The 16,348-nt window shown below is 33.5% G+C and overlaps 1 protein-coding gene across 1 annotated transcript; it reads right to left on the bottom strand.

The window, feature by feature from the left end:
• Window positions 1-448: 448 nt before the first annotated feature.
• On the bottom strand, window positions 449-802 carry LOC149564567 (rapid alkalinization factor-like). Its single transcript, XM_089816872.1, has one exon. It carries the CDS (start codon window positions 800-802, stop codon window positions 449-451), a length of 354 nt encoding a protein of 117 aa, XP_089672998.1.
• Window positions 803-16,348: the final 15,546 nt, after the last annotated feature.

Genomic DNA, 16,348 nt, shown 5'->3' with positions numbered 1-16,348 from the left:
CCATTGCATCTTATAACGCTTACATTTTATCTCTATTTATTATCCAAAGTTTAAATACATAAATAGTTTTAAAAGTTGGGAACACCAATTATTAACCCAAAAAATAGTAACTAATCACATAAGAATCTAAGAATCTAGTATGAATAATTTCTAGTTGAAAACAAAAACCATTCTTGCTAAAACAAGCAAATCTGTTGGCAACAGCCTCAGAAAATCAAACGAAGGCATTAGATCCTTTTCAATCCCTTATCCCAATTAAGAGAACTTGAGAAAGTCTCCCTGTGAGATAAAACCAGGAAATTGTTTCCATCGACAGAAAAACACAATGAATCTCATCTCTTTAAAGTGATCCTGAAACAAATCAAAGGACCAAGCGAAAACTGAAAAATGTAATCAGAATCCCCATAATAATTTAAATATGTTCCACAAAAGAAACGAGAAATCGAAGTCAATAAGTTTGCCTTTCACAGCGAGTAATGGCAGTGCAGGGCCTCTTGTAAGGATTTGCCTCCCGAGAAATCCCACAATTATAATAAGAATTACCCATCTTGGGGCAGGGCACTCTGTCAGGCAGCAGAGCATCATAACTTATGTACTTGGAATTCGCCATTTCATCCTCAGAATTATAACATTCCCCAATTGAGTACCCATAACATCCCTCTTTCGGATATAACGGAGAAATTTCCGTGGCATCTTCTTCTCCCCACATAACGCCGGCTGAACTCACAGAAACATCCGAATCCGCCATGAAAAGCAGAAACACCAGCAGTGTGGCCGTGTGCAGACTCGAACCCGCGACCATCTTCCCGGCCAAGAAGGCTACACTGTGAGCGGGAGTGAGTTGTTTTGCGCTCTATTTTCAAGCGGGCTGCTGATTTTAAGTAAGCCGATGTACTTTTTATTTTTAATCAATGATGTTTTGGACGGAAACTTTAGAAGGCGCCATGTGGCAGAAGATAAATCATGTCGAATGTTCTGTAAATGGCCTGCTGTTGAAAATTAAGTTTAGTGGTTTAAAGAACCGTTATAATAATCTTGATGACGGAACAGTGGATTTAATGTGAATGAATCAGGCTTCTAAATTCAAAAGCTCACAAAGGGAAATTGTTCAAATTTCAGGAACTAGGAAACAAAGAGAAAGAGTTCAGATTTTGGTAACTACGAAAATGCTGAGTGCAAGGTTTGAAGATATTATAAGGGATGGTCGGGATTGTGCCCCGGGTGAATTTGGCAGCGGACGCTCCTTAGTCCTTAGCTCTTAGTCGAAGAAGTTTCAGGCACGGTGGGCCCCTATGGGTACCTAAAACTTGTTTGTGGATGACCTCCATCAAAATAAAAAATAAAAATAGTGATATATTACTATCAGATCAATTATGTAATTTATTTGAGTCAAATTTATTAATTATGTGTCATGAATAGTGGTTCACAAAACACTTAGTACTCATTGTATCTAGGTGATATTCACAGGTGAAACATAAGAACTTCTTGACAGATCGTCCGTTTCAAAATGCTTAGCTACAGAATTTTTTCCCTAGTTAAACTCATTCTCCTTCCATTTTTTAATTAAAAGATAGTGATTAATTTTTTTTATTATCAAATCGATTAAATTAAAGAAGATGATTATAAGTTGATTCCTCCTGACTGAGTCCTGATAGCTAATGCTTGTTTATAGGTACACAAATGGATGATAGTTAGTACAAATGAAAGTTATGGTTGCCGGTTGATTCCTGTTGATCTATTCCGCATAGATGGAGGCAAGCTCATATAAATTGAAGTTCTAACGACCTCTATTAAAGCTTCATTTTAAAATAAAAATATTACTAAATTCAAAAGTTGTATTAAGATGTTCATTTGTATGTATCTTCTTGTCTCTCTATCTTTGTTTCACCTGCTATGAAACCACATTTCCATGAAAGAGGTTTCTTATGTAAGCCTTAAGATAAATATTCATTTCAGAGAATTTTAAAAGTACATTTACATCATCCCTTATACCAGTTAGTTAAGAACTTAGTTTTTCCAATTTTTGCATTGTGCAACATAATATTTCATGTTGTTTTGACCGTCAGATTACATGTCTTTTCTAATTTCCTTTGTTCAGCAACACTAGAGCTGAAAGCTACTCCACAGGGATAGGCAAATTTACTAGTGGAGCAGGCAACAAACAAAAATCCATGTGACTTGCCTCTTCTAATTCTGAGACTGATCCAAATGTAATTTGTAACAAGTGAGATCGGGCATCTCCCCTTTCTTTCTTTTTGATCATAGCATCTTGCCTCTGGTTTTGGATTGCATCAGATTTTGCTTTGGTTTTGGAATGGAAGATATGGGAAAAGTACCGGATTGTAGGTGATTATATATATATAAACTGGCTGGAATTTGCTTGTGGTTATATATTTCGAATTGAGTTAAAAAACATAGGAAGTGATCTTACATTCTCGTATTTTGATAAGAGAAAATAATTATTAAGTCGATAAGCTTATTGTGGGAGCTTTTGCTCCCAAAAATTACTATTTCACCAGAAATGTTGTCAACCTTCCTGTTCTTTTAGTTTTTTGATTAATTTTCAGATGATACACTAAAAAAATATTAAATTAAAAAAATTCTAAAAATAAAACTTAATTCTTTTCACAACTCTTTAGAAAGTTTCTAATTTTCCTTTTATTCTTCACTCTCAAATAATCCTAATGAATCAGACTTGCAATTCTCTTGAAGCCCATTGATATATCTTTCTATTTGCATGAAACTGAATCTTTGCATGGTGTTTTTGTGGATAATAAGAGATGGAATCCGATGAATAAGGTGAGATTTTCTTTAAGCTTTTGTCAAGCCATCTGGGAACGATGCAAAGTACAGGAGAAGACATTTTATTCTTTGAATCTTCTTTAATTGATTTCAAAGATTCCAACGAGCTTTTACTTAGCAAATTTGGTCCACTTTTTGAATATTTTCTCAGAAGAATCTAGCCCCCAGTTATATTCTGTGGTATGCAGCCCTTTTCAAATTCTTTTGATTCATTTTGGCTCACTTTTGCAGAAAAAAATGGTAGACATTTCTATAGTTGTAGTCTATTAGCAAAGATTTGATTTTTCCCTTTTGAATTGAGTGTTTTTAAGGTTTGAGAAATTAAGTGTAGATGATCATTCTCTTTTTGTGTGTTAGTTGTGATTTAAATCTAGTTGAATCAGAACCTTTAATCAGTTGCATGGACTTTATTTATTTGTGATAGAAAGGTACAAATTCAAGATTTTGATATTTCTTAGATTTTTTAGACAAACAATTTTATAGGATGGCAGGAAATTTGCAATTCGTAGTCAGCAAATTCATATTTTGTGAGTTTCTTATAGAGGATTTAGGGAGGCTTTTGACGTTCTTTTATTTTAGGCCTTAATAATTAAAGACTTATTTGTGCAAGTTGTAAAGATTTCTTAAATCGAAAGACTGGAGACATTTGTGATAAATCTTTGTATTTATTTTTTGAGTCTAAAGATTTCAAAACTCTTTCTTTGTAGTCTGAGAAATAAATTGAAAATTTTGTAGTATTCTTTAAAATGGAGAGGGCATGAGATTTCTTTCAATGGGGAACCTGCAAGTGTATGGTACATGGTAGGTCACAGGTAATGTAGTTAACTGAGATGTCCACCATTCGTATGGGCATGCATGTTGTCAGAGCTGATAAAGAGTATTTTCTCTTGCTACAAAAATAAGCCCCTGCGAAGGCAACAAGGTGAGTTCTTATAAAAAATTAACTTTATTAGTTTATTGTATTTAATTAATTGGAAAACCATATTTGTTTTGATAATTGTGATGGTAGCACTAATCCATAATCCAAAATCTGGTATAGAATTAACTTTATCAGTTTACCGTATTTAATTAATTGGAAAACCATATTTATTTTGATAATTGGGATGGTAGCACTAATCCATAATCTTGGATTCTCTTTTGGTTCAATCTATTGATTGGCATGATTGGTATTTGTATTAGAGCTCTCATTGTCAACTATTACTTAAGATATAACTAGGGAGCTTTTTATCTTTAACAGAGAATTTTTTTTCAAAATCAATATCTATTTAGCTTCATCATTGGCTAAAGTAAAAGGGGTAAAGTATTATCTTAATTAACAAAGTACCATTTAAAAAAAAATCATTTTAGAAATCTAAGTTATTCAGAAAATTATTTCTAAAATCAACTCATAGTTTGAATGCAGGGTTAAAAGAAAGATTTGTGTTAGTCAAGATTGGTTCTGAATTTGATTTTGTATCTTTTGAAGTCAAGAATTAAATTTTTTTAAGGCTATTCAAGATCTTTATGAAATTGATTATGTATACTATTCAATCTTAAGTTATAAAATATATCAATTCTAATACCTTTCAATGGAAGGTTAAAGCAATATTTACGTTAGTCAAGATTGACTCTAAATTTGATTGTGTATGTCTTGAAATCAAGGATTAAGAAAAAATTAGGCTATTCAAGATCTTTATGATATTGGTTATGTATACTTTTCAATCCAAAGTTATAAAGATCTAAGTTATTTAAGATTGTTTGTTTGTGAAATTGATTTTGATTATGTATACTCATGAATCTAGAATTAGAAAAAAATAGATTGTTTAAGATTTGTTTCTAAAATGAATTGCATATACTTTTAAATGGAGATATAAAACTATTACAATGATCTAGTTAGAATAATGGTATTACTTAACTATTTTGAATGAAGATTATAAAATCCCAATTCTCCTCTCGAGCTCTCTAATTTCAAGTACCCATTTCCATCATGCTTTATGTCCTACTCCTTGTATTCACACAAAGCATTCTCTAGCCCTCCTTGACATCTTGTAGGCCACTTTTTCCATTCATATGGACAAACAACTCCTATCGGCTAATTGTTGCATGTACACAAACATGCAACTGCTAGTTTATCAATTACTTGGAAATTATGTTGTCATATGTGATTTTAGCTCTAAGATACTTGGATTTTAGTTCTTGTTTGATGGGTGCCAATAATGCAATTTTTGTTTGTGCCTGTATTTGCTTGTGATTTAATATTTGTTATTATTAGTTTTACATTGTTGAGTCTACCTCTATTATAGGTCTGATTTATGATCAAATTAAAAATTGTGTTATTAAAAATTTGATTATATGTTGATGGATTTTTCATTTGTTGGTAAAGTTAAATGATTTTAAATGAGCTTTAAAACATGTCTTATTTGCATCTTTAAAGGTGTAAGGGTTGCACTAATTGTTACATCTTAAATTTTGACCTAATTTTAAATTTATTTATAGCCATTAGATTGAATGAATTTTCTTTCATAATTATGTGAAGAGAGTGGTTAAATATATCCTTTGTATTCATTATGTTAATTGTTTAATGATGATGGTCATTATCCATTGATTGTCATGTGATGATTAGCAGAACTTGCTTGATTTCAAAATTATGGTTAATGATTAAAATCCTTATCTACATTAAATGTTATTATGAATTTATCATGGAACTTGTTATTATTGTGGAAATGTTGCATGGGTGATTGTAGGAGAAGATGAAGGGCAGAAGCATTGCTAAACGGGATCAACGGAATGAGATACTAGCTTAGTCCAATTATTGTGTTGACAAGTATGACCTTTAATTGTCTTTGTAAGGACCTAGTGACTTGAACATTAGGGTACAATTGATGAATCTGCATGAGCTATTAAATAAACATTTAAAACATTAATTATTTTAATTAAAAATAATGTGTACCTCAAATAGTTTTTGGTTGACCTTTCCACCATATCATTATAACGTATATTTATGTATGTGCACATAGATATAGGAATAAAGGTGACATCATAATATTAATTTTTAATAAATAATATGATGTCACCTCAAAAGTACATCTACGTGTAAGTAGATTATAAATATAATATAATTATCCTTGATTTATAACCTTCAAATTTTTTTCCATATTTATTCAATTTTTTGCTAAAAATTGAAATGCTCATTTGGCATATTTTATTGGCGATCAAGAAGCCAAGTCTCTTCTTTATGAGTTACGGCTTCTTGGAAGCCAAAGAGATTTTGAATACTTTCTTATATTATGAAGCTGTGAGAGACAATGAGCATGAACATACCACCCAATATCTCTTCCATACAACACTCGATATCTCTTCCATTCAACATCTGATATCTCTGAAAAATATTACCTGATAACGCTCTACATTTTTCCTTGCAACGAGTTTCCATTACATTAGCATTTATGCTAAAGACATGATTTATAATCACACAAAGACTTTGCACCTAAAGTAAATTCTGAGAAGGAACTGACTATGAGCGTCCAACCAAAGCTCCAATACTTCTGAACTTACCAGGTTATGTGGTTGACTTACCATATCCAAATCAATTTATAATATATTCTTTTTATCAGATACCTCTACATTGTATTTATAATAGTAAGCTACAGATTCTAGAAATACCATACATCGTTGTTTGATATCATTAGATAGTTTCTCCTTAAGTCAAAACTTCTCATGATAGGTCAATACCAGTTATTCATGATATGCTTTCACATCTTTATTTTATTATTGAATGACATAGTAATTATTTTGCAAAGATTATCTTTCTTCAGTCACAAATATGTGATATGTTGAAAACATGTAATATTCTTATATCAAGTTGAGGATCAATAGACAGAGTTGATTTCTCTAAGATTCGAACACCCGAGACTCACTAGCTATATAGCCATGGAAAAGGTGAAGAGGTGAGATGGGAATCTACATGGAAATAAAAGTCAGACATGCCAAAACAATTCTAAATTAATTTCAATTAATAGCTCATGTTTGTTCATACTATTGTTCCCCTGTTGTCAAGTTGAGTGATGGTGATCAAGTCATTGAACTCATCAAAAAACCTTGGCCAAGGTCATTAAAGGCATTTTTTCTATCTATGATCACTTGATTTCAGTAGTGTCAGTTATTCAAACATGTCCATCCATAATTGTGTGGACATTCTAAACATTAGAATGCTTAGGTGGCTAGACTAAAAGTATCCTAGGCTTGATCCCAAGGTAGGGAGAGCCTTTCTATTCAATAGACTGTGTGGGGATGAATATGGTCTAAGGTTGGGAGGTTAAGCCTAAGTCAATGCTTCTCTTACCGAAAGCTAAGGCTTGCACAAGCAATTAAAGACTCACCAGATACTTCTCGTATGTTCTTCTTTCTATTTCATGTTATGCATTTACTTTACTTGTATGCAAGGAAAGATAGTAAATCATTATTTTAGTTAAATCAGTTGATTGTTATTAAAGTTGTTATAGTTGATCTTTGCTACAGTTATTTCAATTGATCATTATTTTAGTTATTTTAGTTAATCATTATTAAATTTATTTTAGTTGATCATTGTTACAGTTATTTCAATTGGTTGTTATTATAGTTATTTCAGTTGGGTTTTGTTATCTTAGTTAATCGTTGGTAGTTAAAATCAATTAATGTCTCATGAATAGGAATTCAATATATTTTGTTTCAATAATTAGTCGAGGAAAACTCTTTCTAGATCACCTTTATTTTGTTATGAAAATTTGTTTGTTACATATGGTATCAGAGCGCCGGGTTCGACACTGAGCCTAGGGCACACTACTTTCTAGTAAACTTGGAAATTCTTAGAATAAATGTATAGGATGCAAGTACATAAAACACCTTGCAAGAAGGCACGTCATCCCATCTTCTTATACTTAATTAAGAACATGCCAAACTTCAATTACACTTGTTCTATGCCTCAAGACATTGAAACCTTGAAATAGGCTTTGTGATGAATGAAGAAGGAAAGAGTCAAGTGGACTACTGCTAGTAAAACAACATATAGAAACAAACTAATTCAAAACTAGAATGCTTGTCAGAGAAATTCTCTTATGCACTTCCATAGATCTTGGATGGTGTAGGATATGTATAAATATGAATCAAAACTGAATGCTCCTCAAAGCAAAATTTAGATTCCATAATGTAAACATCCTTAGAAGAGGAAATTTTTGTAAATAAAGACTGTTACAAATGCAACACAAAAGTTTTAAAGTTGATTAAATTGATTTATTCATGTGTTATATCCACTCAAAAACTCTTTTAATTTGTTGTAGGCATACTACACACACACACACACACACACACACACACACAAACAACAAATTGGCATAAGAATTTTATAATTTCTAGGTTAAATTGGTAAACAAAAAAAAAGAGCAGTGATAAGAACATTTCAGGTCATGACATGGTCGATGAAAATAACACACAATCATCTATTGATTTATTACTTCAAATTTTGCAAGAAACACAACTGAAGTTGGATAATATGGAAAAAAGAATGAATGAGATGTTAGCCTAGATGGGGCATAACCAAGAGGAAATTAAATCCTTGCCTCCTCCTAGAATAGAGACAGAAGTCTCTAAACACAACATGAAAACCTCACAAGCTTCACCCAGTCAAACCGAAAAACAAAAGAAACAAGAAATAGTGAGTGATCTGTTTGCAGATATTAAGAAGATCAAACCACCCAAATTTGTTGGTTCTAAATCCAAAGAGGATGCAGAGGCCTAGTTAAACGAAATGGAATAGTACTTTGAAATTAGGAATTTTTCAAAAACCTCAAAAGCAATTTGGAAAATATATCACTTTACTAGAGAAGCTCCTACATGGTAGGGAAACACCAAGGTTGAGCTAAACATTAAAATCACTGAGATTACCTGGAAAAAATTTGTAACCATTTTTAGGAGCCGTTGACTACCCCAAAATTTTTATGACCAAAAGTTGTTGGATTTCCAAAGTCTTAAGCAAGGAGATATGACTGTACACAACTACTAGGAGAAATTCACCCAATTACTGAAGTATGTACCACCATACCAACAAGATAGGAACCTAAAAGTGAGAAAATTCATCATGGGGTTGAATAATAGAATAGGAGGAGCAGATGATTTTCTCACTCCTTGAACCATGGAAGAAGCTCTAGAAAAGGCTGTCTAATAGAAATATAAAATCAAGAGAGATGACTCCATCTAGGATAATAAAAGAAAAACAATCTAGAATATAGAAAGTACAGATACTGGATCTCAGAAGAAATAGTTTAAGGATTATAAATTTAGCAAACTAGAATCAAGGATTTTAAAATTAATTTCAATATGAATAAGAATAATAAGGGCAGTGAAAAGAAAGGGCCACTTGCAAGATGTTTCACTAGTGGAGGAGATTATTATGCTAATAAATGCCCTGCCAAGACCAATATCAATCAGCCACACCAACCACCCCTTCCAAAACAACATGATGTTTATCAATAAAGGATCCATGTGACCCTTGATAATAGACAAGCCGAACAACATGATAGGCCCGATCGAAACTCTGGGTAAGATCTATGGGAACCTTGTTTCTATTTTAATTGATACTAGAGCTTCTGAATGTTTTATATCACCTAAACTATTAAGTAGATTTCCAAAGAGATCTAGTTTCATGGTAAAACCATGGACAATAGAGTATGCAAACCAGTCAAGGGCTAAGGTAGAGAAGTTTCTGTTTGAGGCTTGGGTTGATTTTCCAAATTTCTCCACTGAATTAAATTTGTATGTAGCACCTCTTGGGTCTTACGATATCATTATAGGCATTAATTGGCTCAGTGATCATAAGGCCAAGGTTGATTGTCTTGCTAAAACTATAGATTTTTTGAACCACCAAGGAAAACTTGCAAGCATTAAGGGATTAAACATGAAATTAAATCAAAATAGATACGCCATGCAACTCAAGAAATGTGGAAGAAAAGGTTGCAATATTTTTGCAGTAAGAGTTGAAGATAAGAGAAATCCTATAAACACCACTTATGGAGAGGAATATATTTTTAAAGATAGGGCAATCATAATTTAATTAAAGGAATCCTTCAAAGAAAAGTATCCCTATCTAAAGAATTATTAGGATGTTTTTCTTGAAGAACTCCCCAGTTTACCTCCATCTCGAGTCTTTGATTTTACCATAGATTTGTTACCAAGAGCAAAACCTATCTCTCAAGCACCTTATTGAATGACCATCGCAAAATTAATGAAGTTGCAAATGCAATTGCATGATATGTTAAATAAGAAACTGATCTGGCTCAATGTTTCACCATGGGGAGCTCCAGTATTGTTTGTTAGGAAGAAGGATAAAACTATGAGATTATGCATAGATTATAGAATTCTTAATAAGGTTACTATTAAGAACCAATACCCACTTCCTAGAATTGATGACCTTTTTGATCAAATGAAAGGTGCTACAGTATTTTCAAAGATTGATTTAAGGTTAGGATATCACCAGCTTCATATCAAAGATGAAGATATTCAAAAAACTGCATTTAGCAATAGGTATGGACATTATGAGTTCACAGTATTACCCTTCAGTTTAACCAATGCTCCAACAACTTTCATGAATTTAATGAATAGCATATTCCAAGATTGTCTAGATAAGTTTGTATTGGTCTTTATAGATGACATCCTAATCTATTCGAAGAACAAGAAAGAACATCAAGAGCATCTGGAAAAAGTCTTACAAAGGCTTCAAGAGAACGTAAATTATGTAGAAAATTGTCTAAGTGCACCTTCTATGAAAATGAAATTTGGTATTTAGGACACATTATATCAGCTCAAGGAATAGCTATAGACCTATTAAAAATCAGGGCAATTAAGGAATGGCCTATACCTAAAAATGTGAAAAAAGTTAGAAGTTCCATGTGATTGGCAGGGTTCTATAGGAAGTTTGTCAGAAACTTTTCCAAGATAGCTTATTCGATCACATCACTTCAGAGAAAGAGAAGGAATTTTGTATGGACTAAAAAATGTCCATCAACTTTTGAATGCTTAAAAGAAAAGGTAATTATGACACCCATACTAAGAGTATCTGACCCACAAAAGAAATTCATTGTCATAATTGATGCATCAGGAGAAGGAGTAGGAGGTGTGCTAATGTAGGATGAGCAGGTGAATGCATACAAGTCTAGGAAATTGACGAATTTCAAGTAGAATTACACTCCTCATGATCTAGAATTAGAAGCTATTGTACATGCTCTCCAAATGTCAAGACATTACTTGATTGAGAAACTTTTTGATCTTTGATCCGACCACTATAGCCTAAAATAAATTTTTACCCAACCCAACCTTAATGCTAGACAAATGAGATGGCTGGAATTACTAGCAAACTATGAGTTTGACATTAATTACATCAAAGGCAAGGAAAACAAAGTGGCAAATGCCTTAATCAGAAGGAGACACATTTCCACAATGGCTATTATAATTTTCAAGATTAAAAGGTTAGATTTTACAACATCTAGAGCATGATAAATTTTATGTAGAGATTAGCCAACCTCTCATTAGAGACCCATATATGTGCAAGATCATGGTGTGCCAAAAAGTGGCAATGTAAAAAAGATGTATTTTTGAAATTACTAAAAGCTTTTCAAAATGTGCTTTGACTTTTTTCCACCCATCTTGGTACCAAACCAAAAATGTAATACCTTGCCTGATCGGGTATCTGATTTGAGAACAGGTACCCAATCTATGTCCCCAAATCATGGTGCCAAATTCAAATGTAAAGGGAGAGAGGACCAATTTTTAAGATAAATATTGATTTTTATTTACCAAACTCAAAGTGGGGACCAATTTTTAAGTTATATCAAGTCCTAGTATAATATAGTTATAGCATAATTGGGATGGGGGGGATTATTATATATAGTTACTAAAATTTATTATATAGTATTAAATAATAATAATGATTTATTATATAATTATTTTATATATAGTTATTAATTATTATATATTATTATATAATTATATATCATATATATTATTATTTTATATAATATATATTACTAACTGAAGTTAATAAACTATATGATGATGTATGTTCCTAGGGGTCCCACTAGGGACATACATGTGTCCCAATGTGTCCAAATGGGTCATGGGATACACTAATTTTATATCATATATATTATTATTATATATTATATATATTAGTAACCTAAGTTAATAAACTATATGATGATGATGTATGTTCCTACGGGCTTCACTAGGGACATACATGTGTTCTAATGACTCCAAATGGGTTATGGGATACCCTATGACCCATTTTGACCCATCATACAACGACATATCTTCCTAAGGGTCAAAGGAAGCATAGGGACATATATCTTGTGTTTCAATGGATAGAAAAGGGTTATGGAGTATACTATGACCCCTTTCGACCTAATACATGATAACATATATTCATAGGGATCCTAGGACCCTTATAGACATATATGTCATGTTTCAATGGGTCAAAAGGGTTCATAGAGTATCCTATGACCCTTTCGACCGATTACATGACAACATACATTCCTAGGGGTCATAGGACCCTTAGGAACATATGTTGTCATGTAATGGCCTGAAAGGGGTCATAGGGTATTTGATGACCCCCTTTGAGCCATTGAAACACAACACGTATGACCCTAGGGTATTAGGACCCCTAGGAACATATGTTATCATGTAATGGGTCAAAATTTGACACATTAGAGCACAACAGACATGATGATAAGGGTCCTAAGACCCCTAACAACATATGTTCTCATTTAATGTTTCAAAAGGGGTCATAGAATACCCTATGAGCCCTTTCTCCCCACTAGAATATAAGAGATATGTTCCTAGGGATCATAGGATACCCTATGACCCCTTTATATCCATTAGAACACAACATATATGTCCCTAGGGGCCTTAGGATCCCTAGGAACATAAGTTGTCATGTATTTGACTGAAATGGGTCATAGGTTATCCTATGACCCCTTTCAACCCATTTTAACACAACATGCTTCTCCCTAGAGGTCTTAAGACCCACAACAACATATTTTGTCATGTAAAGGGTCGAAAGGGGTCATAGGATATCATTTAACCCAATTTAACCCATTAGAAAACAACATGTATGTCCCTAGGGGTCCTACAAACCCTATGAATGTATTTTGTAATGTAATAGGTCAAAATGTGTGGTCATTGGGTTCACTATGACCCCCTTTGACCCATTAAATGATAACATATGTTGATAGGAGTCCTAGAACCCCTAGGAAAATATATCATGTGTTCAAATCAGTTGAAAGGGGTCATAGAGTACTCCATGACCTCTTTCAGTACATTATATGATAATATATATTCTTAGGGGTTCTAGGACCCCTAGGGACACAAATATGTGTTTAAATGGGTTGAAAGGGGTCATAGGGTAACCTATGATCTATTTTGACCCTTAAATGATTAGATATGTTCTTAAGGGTCGTAGGACCACTAGGAAAATATATCAGGTATTCGAATGAATCGAAAGGTGTCATAGGGTTTCGACATATTTCATGACAAAATATGTCTTTCGGGGTCCTAGGACCCCTAGGAACATATTATAATCATATATATAGATCGAAAGGGGTCATAGTATAACCTATGACCCATTTTTGACACATTTCCTTACAACATATGTCTCTAGGGGTCCCAAGACCCCTAGGGACATATCATAATTGTTTATATGAGTCGAAAGGGGTCATAGGATAACCTATGACCCCTTTCGACATATTTCATTACAACATATGTCCCTAACAATCCTAGAACCCCTAGGGATATATTATAATCATTTATATGGGTAAAAAGGGGTCATAGGATAACCTATGACCCCTTTCAACATATTTCATGAAAACATATGTCTCTAAGGGTCCCATGACCCCTAGGGACATATTATAATCATTTATATGAGTTGAAAAGAGTCATAACATAACCTTATGACCCCTTTCGACATGTTTTCATGACAACATATGTCCCTAGGGGTCCCTGGACTCCTAAGGACATATTATAATCATTTATATGGCTTGAAAGGGATCATTGGATAACTTATGAACCCTTTCAACACATTTCATTTAAACATATGTATCTAGGTGTATTATAATCATTATATGGGTCAAATTTCAATACAACATATATCTCTAGGGGTATTGGGACCACTAGAGACATATTATAATCAGTTATATGGGTCGAAAGGGGTCATAAATTCTTTTAGCACATTTCATTATATCATGTCTCTAGGGGTCTTAGGACCCCTAGGGACATATTGTAATCATTTATATGGGTTGAAAGGGTCATAGTATAACCTATAATCCATTTCGACACTTTTCATGATAACATATGTCTCTTGGGGACCCTATGACCCCTAGGGACATATTATAATCATTTATATGGGTCAAAAAGGATCATAGTATAACCTATGATCCCTTTAGACACATTTCATTACAACATAGGTCTTTAGGGGTCCTACGACACCTAGGGAGATATCATAATCATTTATATAGGTTGAAAAGGGTAATAGGATAACCTATGACCCCTTTCAACACATTTCATTACAACATAAGTGTCTAAGGCTCCCAAGACCCCTAGGGACATATTATAATCATTTATATGAGTCGAAAGGGGTCATAGGATAACCTTTGACCCATTTTGACAGGTCTCATTATAACATATGTCTCTAGGGTTCCTGGGACCACTAGGGACATATTATAATCATTTATATGGGTAAAAAAGGGTCATAGGATAACCTATGACCCCTTTCAACACATTTCATTACATGTCTCTAGGTGTCCTAGGACCACCAAGGAGATATTATAATCATTTATATGGGTCCAAAGGGGTCATAGGATAATCTATGACCCTTTTTGACACATTTCATTACAACATATGTCTGTAAGGGTCCTCGGACTGCTAGGTACATATTATAATCATTTATATGGGTCAAAAGACATATTTCATTACAACATATATGTCTCTAAGGGTCATAGGACCCCTATGGACATATTATAATCATTTTTATGATTTGAAAAGGGTCATAGTATAACCTATGACCCCTTTCGACACATTTCATGACACTATGACCCCTTTCGACACATTTCATGACAACATATGTCTCTAAAGGTCCTAGGAACCCTAGGGACATATTCTAATTGTTTATATGGATCAAAATGGGTTAAAGGATAACCTATGACCCCTTTCGACAAATTTCATGACAACATATGTCTCTAAGGGTCCCAAGACTGCAAGGGACATATTAGAATCATTTATATGGGTTGAAAGGGTTCATAGGGATAACCTATGACCCCTTTCAACATATTTCATTACAACATATGTCTCTAGGGGTCCCAAGACCCATAGGGACATATGATAATCGTTTATATGGGTTGAAACAGGTCATAGGATAACCTATGACCCATTTCTACGCATTTTATTACAACATATATCTATAGGGGTCCTAGGGCCCCTAGGGACATATTATGATCATTTATATAGGTCGAAGGGGCCACAGGATGACCTATGATCCATTTCAACACATTTCATTACAACATATGTCTCTAGGGGTCCCAGGACCCCTACAGACATATTATAATTGTTTATATGAATTGAAAGAGGTCATAGGATAACCTATTACCCCTTTTGACACATTTCATCACAACATATGTCTCTAGGAATTCCAAGACCCTAGGGACATTATAATCATTTATATGGGTGGAATTGACAGATATTATTACAAAATATGTCTCTAGGGTTCCTAAGACCCCTAGGGACATATTATAATCATTTATATAAGTTGAAAGGGGTCATAGGTCATCCTATGACCTCTTTCGACACATTTCATTACAACATATGTCTATAGGGGTCCTAGGATCCATAGGGACATATTATAATTTTTTGTATGGGACAAAAGGGGTTATAGGATAAGCTATGACCCCTTTGACACATTTCATGAAAATATATGTCTCTAGGGGTCCCAGGACCCCTAGGGACATATTAGAATCATTTTTATGGGTCAAAAAGGGTGATATGATAACCTATGATCCCTTTCAACAAATTTCATTACAACATATGTCTCTAGGGTCTTAGGACCCCTAGGGACATACTATAATCATTTATATGGAATGGGTCATTAGATGACCTATGACCCATTTTGACACATTTAATTACAACATATGTCTCTAGGGGTCTTAGGACCCCTAGGAGTCAAAAGGAGTCATAGAATAAGCTATGACCCCTTTCGACACATTTCATGAAAACATGTGTCTCTAGGGGTCCCAAGACCACTACGGACATATTAGAATCATTTATATGGGTCAAAAGGGTCCTAGCATAACCTATGACCCCTTTCAACACATTTCATTACAACATATTTCTCTAGGGGTCTTAGGATCACTCAAGACATATTACAATCATCTATATGGTTCGAAAGGGGTCATAGGATAACCTATGACCCCTTTCGATACATTTCATTACAACATATGTTTCTAGGGATTCCATGAACCCTAGGGACATAATATAATCATTTATATGAGTTAAAAGG

This window comes from Cupressus sempervirens, chromosome 3, assembly GCF_028749045.1.
Source record: "Cupressus sempervirens isolate cs-2001-9-10 chromosome 3, ASM2874904v1, whole genome shotgun sequence".
Classification (NCBI taxonomy): domain Eukaryota; kingdom Viridiplantae; phylum Streptophyta; class Pinopsida; order Cupressales; family Cupressaceae; genus Cupressus; species Cupressus sempervirens.
Note: the sequence above shows the minus strand (reverse complement) of the source record. Positions and strands in the feature narration are given on the sequence as shown.